At 35.7% G+C, this 21,415-nt stretch overlaps 1 protein-coding gene across 1 annotated transcript; it reads right to left on the bottom strand.

The window, feature by feature from the left end:
* Positions 1 to 554: 554 nt before the first annotated feature.
* Positions 555 to 16,246, bottom strand: LOC125823477 (uncharacterized). Its single transcript, XM_049502854.1, has 5 exons — positions 16,162 to 16,246; positions 15,685 to 15,759; positions 3,649 to 3,870; positions 915 to 2,662; positions 555 to 593 (listed from the first exon to the last, which is right to left on the bottom strand). The coding sequence occupies exons 1-5, from the start codon at positions 16,244 to 16,246 to the stop codon at positions 555 to 557; spliced, it is 2,169 nt and encodes a 722-aa protein (XP_049358811.1).
* Between the last annotated feature and the right edge of the window lie 5,169 nt (positions 16,247 to 21,415).

The following is a 21,415-nucleotide window of genomic DNA, read 5'->3' as shown; positions in this document are numbered from 1 at the left end:
GGATATGGAGCAAAAAACTGATCAAACCCCTTTTCTATCAAATGTATATTAATGTAAACTTGTCAAATATTTCAATGATAGTTTCAAGTCCACAAAACCTACACAATTGGTGGCGAAATAATCATAGAATACATGGAGCTTAGGTCTGAAGGAATTGACTTTTTTATTATCACTTTTGTGAATATGAGGTAACAAAGTCTTCATTATTGTTAATGGAGTATTGAAATCCAAACACGCAGACTTTTAAATTTTCAAATTTTGGAGATGATTTCCACGTTGGAAGAGTTCAATAGTTTTACTGAAGAGGAAGGTTGCTGGCAGTGGCGGAGGCAGGAATTCTATCAAGGGGGTTCAAAAAAAATAATTTAACACGCTAATATTATCCATAAACAAACAGGTCGGGTCATATATGAACGGATTGATTAACAAACGGATTGACAAAAAAAAATCCTTAGTTCAAATAATTTCTTACAATTACAACTTATCTTAAGAAACAAATTTAAAGTACATATCTATAAAATGATAATAAAGTAGCACAACTCATTCAAAATGTTCTACAAGTTCTTCAATTCCTTTAGAATTCTCTTCGGCTCCTGAAAGTGCAAATGGAGAGCAAGCACAAATTTAACATTAGAAAGACTAATAAAAAACACAAATCTAAGCGAAAATACTATTTCTTCACAAAAATTCTTTTTGGCATAAAATGACTTCATTACATTACAAAACTACACAACCTTGAAGGGAGGTTAAGAAACCAAACATGCGGATAAACCTATCAAAACATAGTTTTACATTTGAAAATACAACTACATACATTTTTACAATTGTATTCTACGAGGTTTCATATCTTGAAATGTCTTAATAATAACATCATTAGAAATCTTATCAAATACATATTTTTCTAAATAAGGCACCAAACAATCACTAAAAAAATCATCACTCATTTGATTCCGCAAGTCATTCTTGATAAACTTCATTGCCGAAAAAGCTCTTTCAACGGAGGCAATGACAACTGGTAAAAGTAGAGCAAGTTTCACTAAGCGAAATACAAGAGGATAATTTGAATGTTTCTTTGTCTGAACTAATCTTTTGGAAAGATCACAAAGCCCATTTAGATCGGAGAACCTTTCGTCAACATCACGAACATCAACAATGTAACTTGCAAGTTGATTCTCAAGAATTCTCATATTGGATTCATCAAAGTCATATGGATATAATTTAGCCATTCTCATTACTTTTCTTATGTCAAAACTTGAAAATGAGTTAATTGGATTCAAGCAAGCAATTACATGGAGCAAATCGGTAGTCACCTCATCAAAACGATCATTAAGTTCTTGAAGTTGCCAATCAATGATATTGCAAAACACTTCAACACGATAATGATCTAAGATTGTGTAGTTAGCAAGTTTCCGCCGAGATCTTAAAGAGCTAACATATGGCTCCTCAAAGTTAGGTATCAAAACATCATGTTTGATACAAAATGTAGATACCTTGGCAATAAGAGAATCACATTCATCATCTCTTAAGACTTGCAACCTTCTCTTTGCTACTTCAACAAGTAGCATGGCATTTGCAATATCTTGCTCTTTTTTTTGTAAACATTTATTAAGCTCATTTGTGATTGCTAAGACATCTCTCATCAAATGCAACATAAACGCAATCTCAAATGTTTGACAAGCTTCAAGATGTCCCATTGCCTTGGCTCTTTCATCCATACTCCTTGCATCAAGAGCAAGTGATTCAAGAGCCTCAAGAATATTAGAGCCAAACATAATAATAAAATTGTTAAAGGATTTATAATGAGATCCCCAACGAGTATCACAAGCTCTTGAAAGACCACGTTGTTGATTCAAGCCCCTACCGGTTGTAAGTTCACCCATATCTAATGCCACTTGAATTGTTGATTTTTGGAAATCTCGTAAATTATCCATACGCTTAAAAGAAGATCCCAATACATTAAAAATATTTGAGATCAATACTATAAGTTTTCCCACTTCAACACACTTTTTAGAGACCCCAACAAGAGTTAGTTGAAGTTGATGAGCAAAGCAATGGATTGAATGAGCCGATTTACTTTCTCGTCTAATCAATATTTTAAGACCATTGATCTCACCTTGCATATTACTTGCCCCAACGTAACATTGTCCACACACACTTGATGGACTCAAAGAATGTTGAGCAAGTAAATTAAAAATTGCCTCCCTTAAAGATGAAGCACTAGTATCTTCAACATGAACAATGTCAATAAGTCGCTCCATTACAAATCCCATTCTATCAATATAACGAAATACGATAGCAATTTGCTCCTTGCGTGACACATCAAAGGATTCATCAACTAGAAAAGCAAAGTAGTCACCATTTAATTCCTCAAGAATAGCTTTAACGGTCTCTATCTTACATGCACTCACAATATCTTTTTGAATCATTGGAGAAGTCATTTGATCACTTACAAGTGAATGTTTCAAAACATAATCACGAATTTTATCACATTTTTTTGCATACCATGAGAGAATTTCAAGAAAGTTACCCCTACTAAGTGATGATTTAGATTCATGACCTCTAAATGCAAATCCCCGACTTATGAGAAGTCTTACTACATCAATCGACGCACTTAAGTTGGTTTCGGTACTTGTGTAAAATACTTCTTCACTGAATATTGAGACTGAATCGTAAAATAAAAATTTAGTTAGAACTTACAAAAATTAAATATGCAATAAGGACCAAAACAAAATTATAGACAATGAACAAAAGTTTGAATCTCATAAATAAAAGTTAATATCCACTAAACAAATGTTGAATGTCGAGTTTTGAGCTAAATTCATCCCTTAGCTATGGCCTAAATATAAGGTACATCCTTGTATTATCTCATTGCACAAAAAACATCCTTATACTATTTAGAAAGTTGCAAGATTCCTCCTTCCATCCATTTCTGTCAAAAATCTCACGGCACAAAAACAAATTAACCAAACATGTGGCTTTACTCTTAAATAAGGCTTCAAAATCTTGCAATTTCTTTTGATAAGAACATCAAAGAATACCAAATTCACCCCAACACCAAAAAATGTTAAGTGTTATTAATCCAGGTTTACGGCACCATTCCCAGGAGGTATAAAATAGTTAATCAATACTTCAACTTACTCTTAAACTTAAATAGGAAACTTAAATAGGAAATTATAAATATTTAGAGAGAGGTGAATTCAAAATTTAGAGTCAACACAATATTAAATTTTTTATGATACCAATGCAAATGAGAATGGTGCCTCTCCTGGATACCAAACTTTAGAAGAAGGCAAAGATAATCCTACTTTGGTTTTATTTTAATCTATCTAGCAACCAAATTCTTCTTAATGTATTGTTAAATGAGTGCAACATTGTATCTATTCAAACCCAAAATTAGAAAAGAAAATAAGAAAGTTGGCAAATCTTTCTGACATTTCATCAAACACATAATGGGCATCTTAAAATCAACAGATAAGCCCAAACAAATAAAATTATAACTTTCATAATTAGTGAATATAATTGAAATTTTCATATGAAAAATAAAAAATTGTTAAGAGAAATGAATATCCGAGTTCAATCTGCTAAATAAAATAGCACATCAACAAATACCAGAATCAAAGCATAGAATTCTGGAAAAAAAAAACTTACAGAGGTTGCCATCATAAATAGAGCCTGAAGGAGAAAATGAAATTAATCCACAAAGGACCATCACTCCTCCACCAACGACAGCAAGCAGCAGCAACAAGCGGCAGCAAGTCAACAACAGGCGAGACTTCAGCAGCGGCCAGCGAGCAGCAGCAACAGGCGGCAGCAAGTCAACAACAGGCGGGACTGCAGCAGCGGCCAGCGAGCAGCAACAAAACCTGAAGGCTGAAGTTGAAAGAGAAAGAATAGGGAAAATATAATATTGCAATCCCTAGAAAAGAGGGATTTTTTTATTTGTTGACTTTCCATTAGAGATTTTAAATATAATTTTTTTAATTAGTAATGTCTTTAAAAAGGGATCGTTTGGTATATCTATATTTAATAAATAAACACTTAAAACTGATGCCTGCAAAATCGCTAAAAATTACAACAACAAAAAAATATTGTTGCCTGAAATCGATCCTGCGACCCAAAGCTCACTTAAGCGAAATTTTGAACCCCCTCAACCGTTGGGCTACTCCTTTGATATATATTCAGGTGGTTCAATTTTAAATATATACATGTACATAAAAAAATCAATCTTATATATATAGTGTAATTTTTTTACCGAGGTGGGTTGAATGACCCCCCTGAAAACACTGTACATCTGCCCCTGGTTGCTGGTGATTTCATCAGTTATATATTAAGGTGATATTTAAGTTTTTAAGTCTGCATATCTTTCTGTCGGTAAGATATGTGGACAACGGAAATGTCAAGGTAGACCTTTCAATCAAAGCAATATAACATTTATGTAAAACAAATAATAAGTTTAAAATAAACAAGTTATCACAGATCATATTTCTAAATTGAGTTTTCTAAGGTTAAAACCTACGTAGGTTTCTAGCGGAGTCCCTAAGTTGTCGCACCCTATTTCAAGCTAGCCGTTATAGTTCACAACATAATATGATTGTTACTCTGATTTTGAAAATGTTTAGAGTCGTCACCTAATTTTAAGGAAAATGATTAGGAAAATCATTTTTGATATGTAAATGTATACTCTGTTTGATTTGCGAAAACCAATGAGATTCTAAGTAAGAGTTTTTTGGTTACTCGAAGGGAAGATATTAAACATTAGAGCCTATTTGAAGGTTCTTAAACTCAATTTAGGAAAACAAATTATGAAAAATTTATTTATTTATTTGCTTTAAAATCAATTTAGGAAAAACATCTCTTAGAGCCTATCATCTGATTCTGAAAATATTTCCAAGGGCTTACAATTTACTATTAAATTCATGAATAAATAATATTATGTTACACAAGTAAATTTAAATAAAAAGGGCAAGCCCCCAAGGCCTAGCTCGAGTGGCAAAAGGTGGAGGATTTGTGGCTTAGGTTGCAGGTTCAAGCCCCACACCATGCAAAGTGAAGCCCGGTATTTAAGTGGAGAAGGGTAGAGGGGGCGGGCCCATTATCAACCGAGTTTAGAAGGCTGTGATTGGTCCAAAGGGTGGGTCACAGATGGATTTCTCGGTTATAAAAATAAAATAAAGATATTAATACATCAAAACTTAAGAGTTATGCAAACAGATGTAAAAGTTAGTCAACATATAAATAAACAACAGAATCAAGACGATAAAACAGAGGCTAACAACCCTAATTGTTGTTGACCTGATATTTTGGGCAAAAAATGAGTTCCAAAATAGAAACTCCAGCCCTCCAGTTGTACAAGAAACATAAGTAAGAAAAAAGATTAGAAAGACTTGATATCTAGTAAGTAATTGAGGCAAAATATCGGTCATGTGAACTTGAAGTGATACAAATACTTTTACTATTTTCTGAAATTAATCAAAGATCTTAACTAATCTAATATGGGTTAGTTTGGATAAAAGATTATCTTACGCCATGTGTAATAAAGTTGCAGGCAGTTAGCTACCCAAACAAATTTACACTTTCATTTTTTATGACTTACTAAACACATAAAAGTACCAATAGTACATCATAAAAGCACTACATCCTAACTAACAAATTACTAACAAATGGTATTCTTCTTTAATCAAGCATTTTGTGGTCTAAACAAAAAACAAATAGGAATAAAAATTAAGCATTTGTTCCCAATTTGAGTGGTTCATTATATGGTCAACTAAGACGGTACCAACAGAATGTAGCAAAAAGAAACTTGGGGTGATTTGTTGTTAAAAGTTTCTGTACCTGGCTGTTTGATCATTTTATCATGTTGATCATTTTATCAGGTTGATTTGTCAGAATTATTACTTTGGGAAGTGACTATGCTATTAATTTGTATATCACATTATAATTTCTTTGGCAAGATCTTTTCTTTTGGGATCAGTAAAAGGTATTCTTTAGCAATATTTTGTACTATATTTTTTCGATAAATTGTGTGGACTGTGGAGAGGTTTCTAAAATAATATGTAAGTGAGATTGTTCCATATTAAATGTATTTGAAGAATTATCCTATTGTATTCAGTTCTTGTCGGGCAATTGGGATAGATAATACATATTTTCATTTATCATTTTTTTTTGTGTCCTAGTTAGAATAGTATAGTTTAAGAATGTAAAAGAATTTTGAATGTTGTGGTTTTAAAATTAAAGGTGTGTGGTCTTAATAATGTTATGTCATTCGTACAAGGGAGTGATGTCACTAAGGGTAAAATGAGAGTTTTAGAATAAAGAACTTGCTACATTCAGAAAGGTGGCATTTTTATGAAAGTCAGACACATAAATAGGAACTGAAGGAGTATTTTGAATGAAAAATTAACATGATCCATGAACCAAAAAAGCAGCAAGAAACAAGCACAACTAGTTTGCAAGATCTTTTTTATTCAATTGATGCATAAAATGTTTGTGTAATGTAGTGGTACCCTTAACTCAAATGTTCTAGCTAATTATCCATGGTAAATGTAGAAGTACTACAACTGATATTAGTAGAAGGAGTTCCCTGTAATGGTAATCGTTTTGCAACAAAAAAATGTTTTATCTCATCATCTGATATTATTAATATATAAACCTCTAATTAATCTAACAATCCAGAATCTCAAGTCTTTAAATCAAAGGGAGTCTCTCCTTTGCATTCGACTTTCATAGGATTTAGACAGTTTCGCAAATATGCTGATATCTTGTCCTTTAGATGTGAACATATACATGACTTTAAAACCTACTAGTCTGCCTCGATGATGCATTGACTGATACAATCTTCTATTATTTACCTCTAGAGGCCTTTAAGAGGAAAGAAAAAAATCCTGACACTTTTCAATAGACTTATGATGGTTTCTTAAAGCTATGAATCAAGAGAATTTGTAGACTGATTTTAGGAAAGCTATGTTAAATCTATCATAAACTAATTTTCCAAATCATAATTACACTCCTTGAACCTGTGAACAAAATAGTGAAAACTCAAGCTATTTCTTGTGATCTTACGAGAAAGAAATGATTATTAGGACAAAACCAAGATTATGAGAAGCTAACGACAAATTTATTGAAACATTTTATGTAAGAGATAGTCCTACACAACTATAATCATATCTATATATGGATGGTCGGTCGTTACTTAGAAAAATCATACTGGAGTTCGAACAAAGCCATAACAGGTCTGCCCACCTGACTGATCCAAACTTTTATCACAAATGACACACATCATACTAAAGCACTTGAGAGGAGACAAACAAGCAACACAAGAATGTGATATTGGGTTTAGACTCTAGTTCATGTTGTAAGAAAGTCAATGGATTCCTTTTCACTATATCTTGTTCAATTTTTATAAACGTACAATCAGCGAGTATATTTCCAGCTGAAACAGTTAATGAAACAGGATACTACCTGTTTGAACTTGCCCTTTTTTTTTTTTTTTTACTTCCTTCATGGCTGCTTTCTTATAATTCAGAAAAAATGTGAAATAGAGACCCATTAGCTCTTCTTTTTCTGTTTGGTATGTTTCAAGTTGGCATTAGCGTTGTGCGTGGTCTCGCAATGTTTTCATAATGTTTCTCTTACATCTTAAAGACATGAGAATGTCTGAATTATGTGGGTTATTATTTGTCTAGACTTTTGGACACAAGATGGAATATGAACACGTTCATGAAAATGATCATCTCTCTTCCTGTTTCAGATTTGGTCCTGTTTAGAAGAGGTAATGGTATAGTCCTTGATTGATTATGGCCAAGATTTAATGTGTATTCATGAACAAAATATGTGAAGGTTTTGGGTGATTGCGTCCTAAGCTATCGTTTCTTAAATAAGAAGAAATAGTGAAATCTTCAAGGAACTTTATTCTTATGAACTTGCTGAATCTTGATTCTCTTCAAAATAAATAAATAAATAACAGACGAGCAGATTTTAGCTTAATTCTTATTCATATTGAAAAAATTGTGGTCCTCTTCTTTTGGAAATAAAATCATGTTTGTATTCAATATATTTAGAAGAAATCTCAGAGATTTAGAATATATCAAACCTTTGGCTCAATGTGTTCAGGGTCGTCTTAACCCCTAGGCCACAGTGGCGGATCCAGGATTTAGAGTCCGTGGGTGCCAAATGGGATTCGAACCCGCAACATCAACCTTCTAAAGTTGTCCTCCTACTGTGGCACCACAAGTCAATTTTGTTTTGTGGGTGACACGCTTTATATTTATATATATATATATATATATACCTATGTATATATAGAGTTTCCATCGAAGTTCGGGGGTGGCGTGGCACCCCCACAGCCCTTCATAGATCCGCCATTGCTAGGCCACTAAAGCCATCATTTGGGGTCCCCCATTTTGAAAAAAATAATTACTTATATATGTTATTTTTGTAAAAATAAATTATATGTACTATGAGTGTTATGATTTCTGCTAAGGAAATTGCATATGAGATGAAAATAAACCTGAATTTCGTAAGAAACAATTTGATGAAAATATGGATTGGGAAATCACAGAGTCTCTTGAAGAATCTTTTAGTGTTTATTGTTTTTTATATATGTAGGGTAGTTCAAAATAGATTTGAACCAATTGAAGCATACGGAAATATTTTTGATTTCTAATTTAGTGGTAAAATATTGAGATCACTAGATGATGAGAATTTAAAAAATAGTGTGTTAACCTTGAACTTTCTTTAACATGTAATAGTTATTCTGATATTGATGGTTTAAATTTATTTTTTGAATTAAAAGTGTTAAGGGAAATAATAAAAGTAAAAGATAATGATCTAACGAAAATACCCAATCAAATAAAAAGAGTTGATTCTTTTTCAAATATACATATTGCTTTTGGTGAAGATAAAGCGTACTCTAATCTCTGTTAATCTTTTGGACTGATTGAGTCTCATATTTCTTCAACACTGTCATAATCTTCTTCAAAGAATATTTGTGAATTGATTTAAATATAATAATATCATCTGCATATGCTAGATGATTTATATTAGCACTCCATTTCGACATTCCATATCCCTGAAATTGTCTATCCTAAAATAAAACATTTAGGGCCCTTGATAAAACTTCAGCTAACAATATAAATAGTGCAGGAGATAGAAAGTCCCCCTGTTTCACCCCTCTGGTGGAATGAATCATGTGATTGCCCATTTATTAAAACATAATACCAATTACTGGCTAGTAATCTCCATATGAGGTCAACAAAATTTCAGCAAAGCCCAACTTCCTTAGCACCTTTATCAGGAAAAACCAAGAGATTCTATCATAGGCCTTAGCCATATCAAGCTTAAAAATAACATTTGAAGGTTTACCCCTTCTTTCTGATATCTATACCAATCTCCTGTGTTAGTAACACATTTTCAATTATACTTCTACTTTTCACAAAACCTGATTGGTTTGAAGAGATTAATTTGGGCAGTAAACCTTCCAAACAACCCTAGAAATGATCTTGTTGATAAAGTTACTCAAGCTAATTGGCCTTAAATCAACAAAGGTGTTAATCTCATCTTTTTTGGGCAGTAAGATAAAATTAGTATGAGTAATTAACTTGGGTAGAGAGTTATCCCTAAAAATCTCTTGGACCATTATGAAAATGTCTTGACCTATTATCTCCCAACAATTTTGATAAAATTTACATGTCAAACCATTAGGACCACCAACATTGTCACACACCATTCAGGCTGAAAACAACTCTCTTAACTTCATCAAGAGTATGATCTCTACACAAATCTTCATTTTCCTTCTCTGTAATACTCTCACGAATGTGTCACGCCCCAAGCTTACATCCTGTGCGGGATTGACACTCGAGACCCATTGTTTGCCCCAAGCGAATCCTTGGTCTGACTAGAATCTCAGCAGAAGACTTTAAGCATTAAGAAGAGAATTCAAATGCAAGATAACTCAAATGTCTCAAACTAAACTTAGAATGTTTTAGAAATAAACATTTAACTTAGCCAAAGTGGCAACTCAAATATGAACATAAGCCAATAACAAGATAATGACAATCGAACTAACTAACTGACTATGAAGCCTCTAACACTGATATGGACGTCGGGACAAAACTCACGACATCCCCATGAACTAACTATAAAGCAGTAAAAAAGGGTCCTCCGAAAGCAAGAAGGCTCATCAATTGACTCTAAGTGCTCAACTGGATCAACGAGGCTCCGGATGCTAATACTAGTTACCTGTATCTGCATCATAAAACGATTCAGGCAAAATGGCATTAGTAGATTGAATGTTTGATCATGCGAGGAGAAAACTAACATGTCATAAGCTTGAAATAAATCTGAAAAGAACACTTACCTTAGCTTTACTCAACTCATAAATACTCAACTCAAATGCAAAGTAAAACAACAATAAAGGGGCAGTTTATACAAAGCATTTAAAACAGTAGCTAAGAACTCAATGTATTAAAGAAATACAATAACAACCCAGCTTACATATAAAGTAATATAATATTGTGGGAGTTTCTCTAACTGACAGCCATCACTATGAGCTAAAGTGATGATACATTGTCTCGTCCACGCTGCTAGAACTGTCCTATACCTTTCTGTGATATAGAACGCCTCAACTAAGTGGATCCACTAGTTTATGCTAAAAAGAGTAAGGTGTCATCTAAAAAGTATGACCCTTTCTACCCACGATGGCTACATGGTTTATGGAGACTTGAGTTACTATGAACTCGTCCTCATAGTAGTGCTCAATACTACTCCCAAAATATACCTAGCTCATATGTTTTAAAAAACAAAAACTCTTTCTATGGTTTGAGATAATTACTCAAAACTAGCTCAAAGGCTCTCTTGGAAATCGGTGTTTCGTTTCTTGTTTAAATGTGAAAACATTTCAACTCTTGGGAATAGTTAGTTCCCGTTTAATCTTTTGAAGAAATGAAGTTTACTCCTACTCTTTACTCAACTCAAAACTCAAGTCTTAAAACAAAGTTAAAACATTTGTAAAAGACTTTTGGAAGACTATGAAATTCTCTTGGCTTGACTCTTAACTTTCCTTGAATTGAATTATGGATTCAAGGCTTATGATCTCATGTTTATAGATGATTTCATGATGTTTATATGTACATTAGAGTGTAGAAATCAACTAAAAAAACTTATGTATGTTGCTAGGGAACTCAAATGGAAAGAAGTGGGAAAAGGTAGAAGGCCTGGCGACCCTGGCGCTCTGAATGGTGCGGGGCACCAGCCTTGAAACATAAGAGTCTGGGTTGGGCGCTTTGGCTGGCGCGGCGCCCCAGAGCCCAAATTTCAGAGTTCCCTTTTGGGCGCTCTGAGAGGCGCGATACCCCAACCCCCTCCCCAGAAAATCTCCGAATTTTCTTGCTTGTTTTTCAACTCTAACCCTCTAAATTCAATTAGTTCTTTTCCCAAACACATAGAATCGTCTATATCACCAAAATATGAAGGAATCTACTCAAAATCACACCTAATTTCATGAATCAAACTCAAGAAACTTCTCAACAACAAGAACCCACAAGAACTTAAACAAATTTCACAAGAACTCATAATCTTTCTTTCAAGAACACAATTACGCTGAATTGAATCATGATTGACACGTGGGTGAACTAACCCAACGTTATGTGATCTCACATACCTCGTAGGATTGAATCCTTGACGAAATCCACATCCAAAATTGCAAGAACTTGACGAATCTTGAAATTTTCTTCTCATTTCTCCTCTTTTCTCTTTTCTCCACGCCCTAGTATGTTTTGGTAAATGCGTAAACTGATCTAATTTTTATTAGACCCCAATTAAACTTCTAAAAACGAAATTTATTAATTGGGTATGGAAAAGACTAAAATACCCTTCCAAAATCTGGTTTTGACTTTTCTTATTTAGACAACCCAACTTCGAATGGACATATCTCATTCATACGAACTCGAAATTGAGATAACTTGGTGGCATTGGAAAGATAATTTAAGGATATTTCCTACGGTATCTTGTACCACACCTAAATCATCGTGACCTAGGAGTTATAGTCGTTTGAAGTTGACCCAAAACTCAAACTTCACATAACTTAACCAATTTTCCAGATTTTTCATTCTTTCCAAAAATGACTATTTCTAACTCTAGGTCTTTCTAGTTCTTTGAAATAGCGAGTTGTTTCAATATCTCCCCTTTGGGAACATTCATCCTCGAATGAGATTATTCTTAGTAGGCTAAGGGTGTAACATATAACACTTAACTCAAACACCTAACAAGTAAATCTAACACATCAAGTATATAAATTAAAGAGTACTAAGAAGAGAATTAGTACCTTGGTCTAGAATTTCTCCGGGCTCAAAGAGATGTGGATATCTCTTCTTCATATCCTCCTCAGTTTTCCAAGTGGCTTGCTCAACAAACTAGTTTCTCCAAAGAACCTTGATTGATGCTACTTCCTTGGTCTTTATCTTGCGAACCTAACAGTCTAGAATCTGAACATGGATCTCCTCATAAGACAAACTATCATTGATACCAAAATCTTCAGTAGGTATGATAAGTGAAGGATCTCTCATGCACTTCTTCAACATGGAAACATGAAATACTGAATGAACCGCTGCCAACTCTTAGGGTAGCTCTAACTCATAAGCAACAATACCAACTCGTTTGGATATTCTGTAAGGGCCAATATACCGGGGACTAAGCTTCCCTTATTACCAAATCTCATAACACCCTTCATGGGTGAAACTTTCAAGTATACCGAATCATCTACTTCAAACTCTAATTCCCTTCTCCTAACATCAGTGTAGGATTTCTAACGACTCTGCGTTGTTTTCAACCTCTCTTGAATGACTTTCACTTTCTCCATGGCTTGATGAACTAAGTCTGGTCCTATCAATCCTGCTTCACTAACCTAAAACCATCTAATAAGAGATCTGCATCTTTTCCCATAAAGAGCTTCATAAGGATCTATCTGGATGCTAGAGTGATAACTATTGTTGTAAGCAAACTCAATGAGAGGTAGGTGATCATCCTAATTCCCCTTGAAATCAATAACACAGGCCCTCAACATATCTTCTAAAGTTTGAATAGTGCGCTCTGTTTGACCATCTGTCTGCGGATGAAAGTAGTACTTAAATTCACTTTTGAACCCAAGCCTTTCTGAAAAGATTTTCAGAAATGTGCAGTAAATTACGCTCCTCTGTTTGAAATAATTGATACCAAAACCCCATGAAGTCTGATCACCTTTTGAATATACAACTTAGCATAGTCCTCTGCTGTATAGGTAGTCTTTACCGGTAAAAAGTGGGTTGATTTCGTCATTCTATCAACAATCACCCAAATAGAATCATGTTGCATGCGAGACCGTGGTAAACCTGTGATGAAGTCCATATTGATAATCTACCACTTCCATTTCGAAAGTTCTATAGTCTGAGCCATACCACCGGGCCTTTGATGCTCTACCTTAACTTGTTGGCAATTTAGACACTTAGTAACAATCTTTGCGTGCCCTTCTTCATACTACTCCACCAATAAACTTCTCTCAAATCGCGATATATATTTGTGGAACCCGTATAGATAGAATATCTTGAGCTCTGAGCTTTCTCCATGATCCTCTCTTGGAGCTCATCCACCCTTGGTACACACAACCTACCTTGATACCTCAATACACCATCTCTCTCTTAGTCAAAAATCAAGACTTTTTTGCTTATGAACATTTGCCTTTAATTCAAGCAAAATGGGATCTTGGTCTTGCTTTTCCTTAACTTCAGATACTAATGATAATTCAGCCCCATTCATCACCACCACTCCTCCTTCTATGGAATCCATTAATTGAACTCCTAATCATGCAAGTATGTGCACATCTTTTGCTAACTCCTTCTTAACTTCCTCAAAATGGGCGGTACTACCCATAGACAATCTACTCAAGGCATCAACAACAACATTAGTCTTACCTGGGTGATAAAGGATAATCATGTCATAATCTTTGAGTAATTCTAACCACCTTCGTTGTATGAGACTAAGTTCTTTCTAACTAAACACGTACTGAAGACTCTTGTGATCGGTGAACACATCCACATGAACACCATAAATATAATGACGCCATATTTTCAAAGCAAATACTACGGCAGCCAATTCTAAGTTATGGGTTGGCAATTCTTCTTGTGAACTTTCAACTAGAGGCATAAGCTATAACTTTGCCATTCTACATTAACACACAACCCAAACTAACTCTAGACGCATCACAATATACCACAAAGCCTTGTGTACATTCTGGTAAGGTCAACATTGGGGCACTAGTCAACCTATTTTTCAATTCCTGAAAGTTTTTCTCACAAACTTCAGACCATTGAAATTTCACTATTTTATGAGTCAACTTGGTTAGAGGGATGAAATAGTTGAGGACCCCTCTACGAACCTTCTATAATATCCAACCAACCCCAAGAAAATCCTAATATCAGTTGGAGATGTGGGTCTAGGCCAATTCTGCACTGCCTCTATTTTCTGGGTATCAACTCTAATTTCATCACCGAAAAGAATGTGGCCAAAGAATGCCACAGACTCAAGCCAAAACTCACATTTCGAGAACTTAGCATACAACTCCTTATCCTTTAGAGTTTGGAGAACTATTCTGAGATGGCTAGCATGATCTTCTTCATTTCATGAATAGATTAGTATGTCATCAATGAATACGTTAACAAACATATCTAAATAAGGCTTGAATACTCTATTCATAAGATCCATGAATGTTGCAAGCACATTGGTCAACCCAAAGGACATAACTAGGAACTCATAACGACTATAACGGGTCCTGAACGTTGTCTTTGGAATGCCACAATCCCTTACTCTTAACTGATGGTAGCCAGATCTGAGGTCTATCTTAGAGAAACAAGTGGCACCCTGAAGCTGATTGAAAAGATCATCAATTCTCGAAAGAGGAGACTTATTCTTGATGGTAACTTTGTTTAACTGACGGTAATTTATGCACATCCTAAGGGAACCATATTTCTTCCTCACAAATAAGATCGGAGCTCCCCAAGGTGATACACTTAGTCGAATAAAACCCTTATCAAGGAGATCTTTCAACTATTCCTTTAGCTCGTTTAACTCTACTGGAGCCATTTTATATGGAGGAATAGATATTGAATGAGTATTAGGAAGAATATCTATACTGAAGTCTATCGCTCTATCAGGAGGGACTCCGGGTAGATCATCAGGAAAGACTTTTGGAAATACACTCACAATTGGAACTGACTCAATAGAAGGTGTCTCAACACTTGAGTTAACTCGGACTAAGATATAGACACAACCCTTGGAAACTAACTTTCTCGCCTTAAGGTACGAAATGAAACGACTCTTAGGCACTGCTGAATTACTACTCCACTCTATAACTGGCTCATTTGGAAACTAGAACTTGACAACTCGAGTTCTACAATTAATGGAGGCATAACAGGCATGAAGCAAGTCCATACCCAGAATGATCAACCATGGTGCTCTTGTGATTGACGGAAATGGTACAATCACGATAGACTCGCTTAGCTAGAATAGATTCCCCAACAGGCGTAGAAACACAAAAGGGCTCACAAAGTTTCTCAGGAAGAACATCAAATTTCATTGCAACATAAGGAGTCACAAAAGATAAACTCGCTCCTGGGTCTAGCAAAGCATAAACATTAAGAGTAAAGACTTTAATAATACCAGTGACATCTGGAAAATTTTCTTGCTCTTGGCGACTCGTGATAGCATATAGGCGGTTTGCTCCAACGCCAGTACCTGAAGTAGCTCATCTAGATACAGTTCTGTCTGGTGGAGCAACTGATGAAGATTGGGCTCTATTTCCCTGATTCCCATTGCCTTACCGGTTCTTAGGACACTTTTTCATGAAGTGACCCTCTTAACCACACTTGAAACAATCTGTGGAGCCATCGCGACACTTACCTAGGTGGTTCTCACCACACTTAGCACATCCTGGAGCCCAGTTGCCTCTTTGTGCCATACTACCTTGAGACTGTGCAGGTCTAGCTCTGAAGTGCTGTGAATTCTGACTATTGTACTCACCTTTGTTTCTGGGTGCAGGTGCACTAGCAGATAATTGAGTAGGTCTCTTTTTCTTTTGTTGAAAGGAGGAACGGTTCACATTACTCATTTGTTGCCCGGACTCATTCCCGATCTTACCTTTCTTGTTTCTGAATTCTTCTCTATCTCTCAGCTTCTCTTCCTCAACCTGATGCGCATAAACCGTAAGTCTCGCTATGTCCATGTCCCCTATTAGCATTGTTGCATTGCCTTCCTTACTTGACAGATGAGATAGCTAGCAACAAATAGACTCATCATGCTTCTCATATCCGCAATCATCTCCGGAGCATATAGGGAAAGTTGGGTGAACTTCAAACTATACTCATGAACACTTAGTGAATCCTGCTTAAGGGTAAGGAACTTTCGTACCTTGGCTTCTCTCAATTCACGGGGAAAGAAACGCCCCAAGAAAGCCTCCTCAAACATAGCCCAATTCAAAATTGGTGCACCCTCAGCTCTACCCTTCTTTTACTGGTCAAACCAAGTCCTAGCAGCACTCTTCAGTTGATATGCAGCTAGTTCCACTCGTTCAGCATCGGCAACGTGCATAACCTCAAAAACTTTTTGCAGTTCCTCAAAAAAAAATCTGGATCCTCAGTAGTGCTTGAACCAGTGAAGCTCTGAGGATTCATCTTCAAGAAGTCACGGATCCTCGAAGTATCTGCCTTTTACTGTCGATCCCCTCTTTGTTTCCCAACTTGGTTGGTCATAGCTTGACTTAGCATTCAGATTGCTTCCCGAAATTCAACATTGGTAACCTCTCCTTGGGGTTGCACTTCTGGTGCATTAGGTACTCCTTGCTCCTCAACGTTACGCCTAGCAGGACGGCCTTTAACAGCTCTTCGTGGAGGCATAATCTGAAAGACGTGCAAGCACGAGTTAGAAGGAAACTTCATAGAGATTAAATCTATCGCACGAAATGAATGTGAAAGAAGTGAGATAGTTCCTAAATGTTGCAGCCTTCTAATTATAGATGTGGCATGCTTCACACCGATAACTAGGAGTCTACAGACACGGCTTCATAGACTCCCTAGGACTCTTGAACTCTGGACTCTTATATCAAGTTTGTCATTCCCCGAGCCTACACATTGGACGGAACTGGCACTCGAGAACCATTGTTGGCCCCAAGCGAACCCTTGGCCTAACTAGACTCTTAGCAGAAGACTTTAAGCATTAAGAAGGGAATTCAAATGCAAGATAACTCAACTGTCTCAAACTAAACTCATAATGTTTTAGAAATAAACATTTAGCTTATTCGAAGTGGCAACTCAAATCTGAACATAAACCAATAACAAAATAATGACAAATGAACTAACTAACTGTCTATGAAGCCTCTAACACTGAAATGGACATTGGGACAAGACCCACGACATCCTAATGAACTAATTATAAAGCAGTAAAAAGAGGTCCTCCAAAAGCAAGGAGGCTCACCAATTGACTCTAAGTGCTCAACTGGATCAACGAGGCTCTAGATGCTGATCCTGGTTACCTGTATTTGCATCATAAAATAATGCAGGCAAAATGGCATCAGTACATTGAATGTACGAGCATGCGAGGAGAAAACTAACATGCCATAAGCTTGAAAGGAATCTAAAAAGAACATTTACCTTAGTTTTACTCAACTCATGAATACTCAACCCAAATGCAAAGTAAAACAACAATAAATGGGCAGTTTATACAAAACATTTAAAACAGTAGCTGAGAACTCAATGTATTAAAGAAATACAATAACAACTCAGTTTACATATAAATTAATATAATACTGTGGGAGTTTTTCTAACCAACAACCATCACTATGAGATAAAATGATGATACAACATCTCGCCCACGCTGCCAGAACTGTCCTATACCTTGTCGTGATATAGAACGTCTCAATTAAGTGGATCCACTAGTCTATGCTAAAAAGCACAAAGGTGTCATCTAAAAAGTATGATCCTTTCTACCCACGATGGCTACATGGTTCATGGAGACTTAAGTTTCAAGGCTTGACTCTTAACTTTCCTTGAATTGAATAATAGATTCAAGGCTCATGATCTCATGCTTATGGATGATTTCATGATGTTTAGACGTACCTTAGAGTGTGGAAATCAACTAAAACAACTTAGGTACGTTGCTAGGGAACTTAACAGAAAGAAGTGGGAAAAGGTAGAAGCCCTGGCGACCCTGGTGCTCTAAGTGGCACGGGGAGTCAACATTGAAACTTCAGAGTGTGGGTTGGGCGCTCTGGCTGGCGCGGCGCCACAGAGCCCAAATTTCAGAGTTCCCTTTTCTGAAAGGCTCGAAGCCCCAGCCCCCTCCCCAGAAAATCCCCGAATTTTCTTGCTCGTTTTTCAACTCTAAACCCTCTAAATTTAATTGGTTCTTTTTCCAAACACTTAGAATCGACTATATCACCAAAATATGAAATAATCTACTCAAAATCACACCTAATTTCATGAATCAAACTCAAGAAACTTCTCAACAACTCCAACAACAAGAACCCACAAGAACTTAAACAAATTTCATCAAGAACTCATAATCTTTTCTTTCAAGAACACAATTACGCTGAATTGAATCCTGATTGGCGCGTGGGTGAACTAACCCAATGTTATGTGATCTCACATACCTCGTAGGATTGAATCCTTGGCGATATCCACAACCAAAATTGCAAGAACTTGACGAATCTTGAACTTTTCTTCTCCTTTCTCCTTTTTTCTCCTTTCTCCAAGCCTAGCGTGTTTTGGTAAATGCGTAAGTTGATCTAATTCTGATTAGAACCCAATCAAACTTCTAAAAATGAAATTTATTAATTGGGTATGGAAAATACCAAAATACCCTTCCAAAATCCGGTTTTGACTTTCCTTATCTAGACATTCCAACTTCAAATGGACATATCTCATTCATACGAACTCTAAATTGAGAAAACTCGGAGCCGTTGGAAAGATAATTCAAGGATATTTCCTTAATTGGGTATGGAAAAGACCAAAATACCCTTCCAAAATTCGGTTTTGACTTTCCTTATCTAGACATCCCAACTTCAGATGAACATATCTCTTTCATACAAACTCGAAATTGAGAAAACTCAGAGCCGTTGGAAAGATAATTCAAGGATATTTCCTATGGTATCTTGTAGCACACCTAACTCATCCTGAGCTAGGAGTTATGATCGATTGAAGTTGAGAAAAACTCAAACTTAACATAACTTAACCAATTTTTCAGATTTTTCACTCTTTCCAAAAATGACTATTTCTAATTCTAGATCTTTCTAGTTCTTTCAAATAGCGAGGTGTTATAGAATGTGCCTCAATAGTGAAAAGGATGTAGCATCTCTTTATTGAAGAAATTGATTTGCATAGGACTCTACTGCCTTTGCTACTATGTCATTTTCTTCCACCAACCGTACACCTTGACCATCTTGAATTCTATTAAGTTGAAGTCTATTTCTTCTACCTTTCACAATGCTATAGAAAATCTTGTATCTCTTTCCCCTTTCTCAAACCAGTCAAATCAAGCCTTCTGTTTTCAAAAGGTTTTTTGAAAGTGCAAGTATTTCTTGTGTTCTGCTTGAGCATTCTGGAGCACTACTCTGTTTTCAGCATTAGGAACCTCCTCAAACAATTGCTCTTTAACTTTAATAATATCTTCTCTAATCACTAATTGCTTAAAAATATCACCATAGGTCTCTTTATTCCACTTACTCAAGGCAGTTTTAATCTTTCTAATATTTTCCTGGAACAATAGAAAAGGATTCAGATTTTCACTAGCCACCCAATTCTGTCTCACAACTTCAATAAAAGAAGCATTTTCGGTCCAGAAGTTCAGAAACCTAAAAGGTTTCCTATGTCTAATCACACCTCCTCCATGTGTAGCAAAATAGGAGCATGATCAGATCTTGTTCTAGCAAGATGTTCAACCTTCATATGAGTGAACCAATTCTTCATCAGTTGATTAGATAAAATTATATCTAATCTCTCAAAAATGCAATCATTTTTAGTTCTTCCATTCCACCAAGCGAATGGACTTCCTTTGAATTGAATTAGTGCTAGTTCACAACTATGGATACAAATATCAAAACCTTCATGATCAACATCTTGGACCGGTAATCCACCATTTTTTCTTCTTCATTCTATTAACCAAGGGTTGTCCATATCTGCTGATAAATGATATATGTCTTCCCAAAGCATTAGTCTATCCTCAGCATTACATTTAGTAGTGTAACAAGAAATTTTTGACTTTGTTGCTGATGTTTCAAGCATAGTGTCAATTGTTGCTCAGGATCCTTGACCACGATAATATCAAACTCTGAATTGACAAAGCACCATATTTTGCCATGACAATTTGCCTTCACCACTTGCATCTTAAGTCTTCTACAATATTTAGTAATGTGTCTAGTATGTTGAAAAGGTTCCAGTAAACCAATGAAAGAAAATTATGAAAGTTATGCAACATTTGTACTCTATAGAAAGCTTGTTTGGATTTCACCGACCTAATGTCCCAAATTAGAGCTTTCATAACTTAATTTTTGATTTATTTCTCTTTGGGTTCACCCTGATAGATTGATTCTCCACTCCACTTGCTTTCTTGTTCCCTTTTCTTGAGCTTTTCAGTAACTTTGGGGACGAGTCTGCTTCCAGTGGTAGACAATTCATTTCCTCGTTGCGATATTCAACTTCTGAGACACCTTTAGCCTGATTTTCCTCCAAGACCATTAACTCCTCCCCCCCTCAGGTTATGAGACATTATATCATGTAATTCCCTAATGAGATATATTACTTGAATAGCATATGTTTGATTTGGAACCATAATGACAGCCTTGTCAATATCTACCTCATATGTATCATGCACTACTTGATGACTTTGAGTACTATTACTTTTATGTTGTTTGCTTCCTCACTATTACAATCATTCTCAATACCACCATTGTCTTCTGCTGATTGCTGCTCTATTGACTGATAGTTGTCAATTGTTGCATCATTTACCTCATGTGCATTTGTTTCTTCTTTTGCATTTTTATACACTGTTATTTGTTTCTCATTACTGTTGTCATTGTCATTTGCAGGAACTTCTTTGACATCTGATCCCTTGGCTTAATCAGTTGATGTTTTGTCAAAGTCTTGGTTGACCCAATCCTTAGTTGATTCCTTTTTTGTATCTCCCTTGTCTTTTTAAGCTCATGCACATTGTCTGTAATAACTAGACTGGGAACATTAGCACTAGAAGTGCTGGCATCAGTAGTTACTTTATTTGTTGTATCTTCTCCTAGACTTGGAAATCTATTACTCTTCACAGCTTTCCATGTACTCGGGTATCCAACTACTAAGCCGCTTAATAACACCCTTGATTTTCCTTTTTTAAACTAGTGAACCCAAAGTCT

Source organism: Solanum verrucosum, unplaced genomic scaffold (assembly GCF_900185275.1).
Source record: "Solanum verrucosum unplaced genomic scaffold, falcon-dt-bn FXZP01000012.1, whole genome shotgun sequence".
NCBI lineage: Eukaryota > Viridiplantae > Streptophyta > Magnoliopsida > Solanales > Solanaceae > Solanum > Solanum verrucosum.
Note: the sequence above shows the minus strand (reverse complement) of the source record. Positions and strands in the feature narration are given on the sequence as shown.

Bases quoted from the DNA above. Each gene is read 5' to 3' on its own strand.
- LOC125823477 (XM_049502854.1), bottom strand. From the start codon at position 16,246: ATGGACATAGCGAGACTTACGGTTTATGCGCATCAGGTTGAGGAAGAG. The intron at 3,871-15,684 runs GTATTATTAAAG...TTTCAACTTCAG, and splicing joins AAATTTTCCAGATGTCACTG to CCTTCAGGTTTTGTTGCTGC. The intron at 2,663-3,648 runs GTAAGTTTTTTT...TTTACGATTCAG, and splicing joins TATTTATGATGGCAACCTCT to TCTCAATATTCAGTGAAGAA.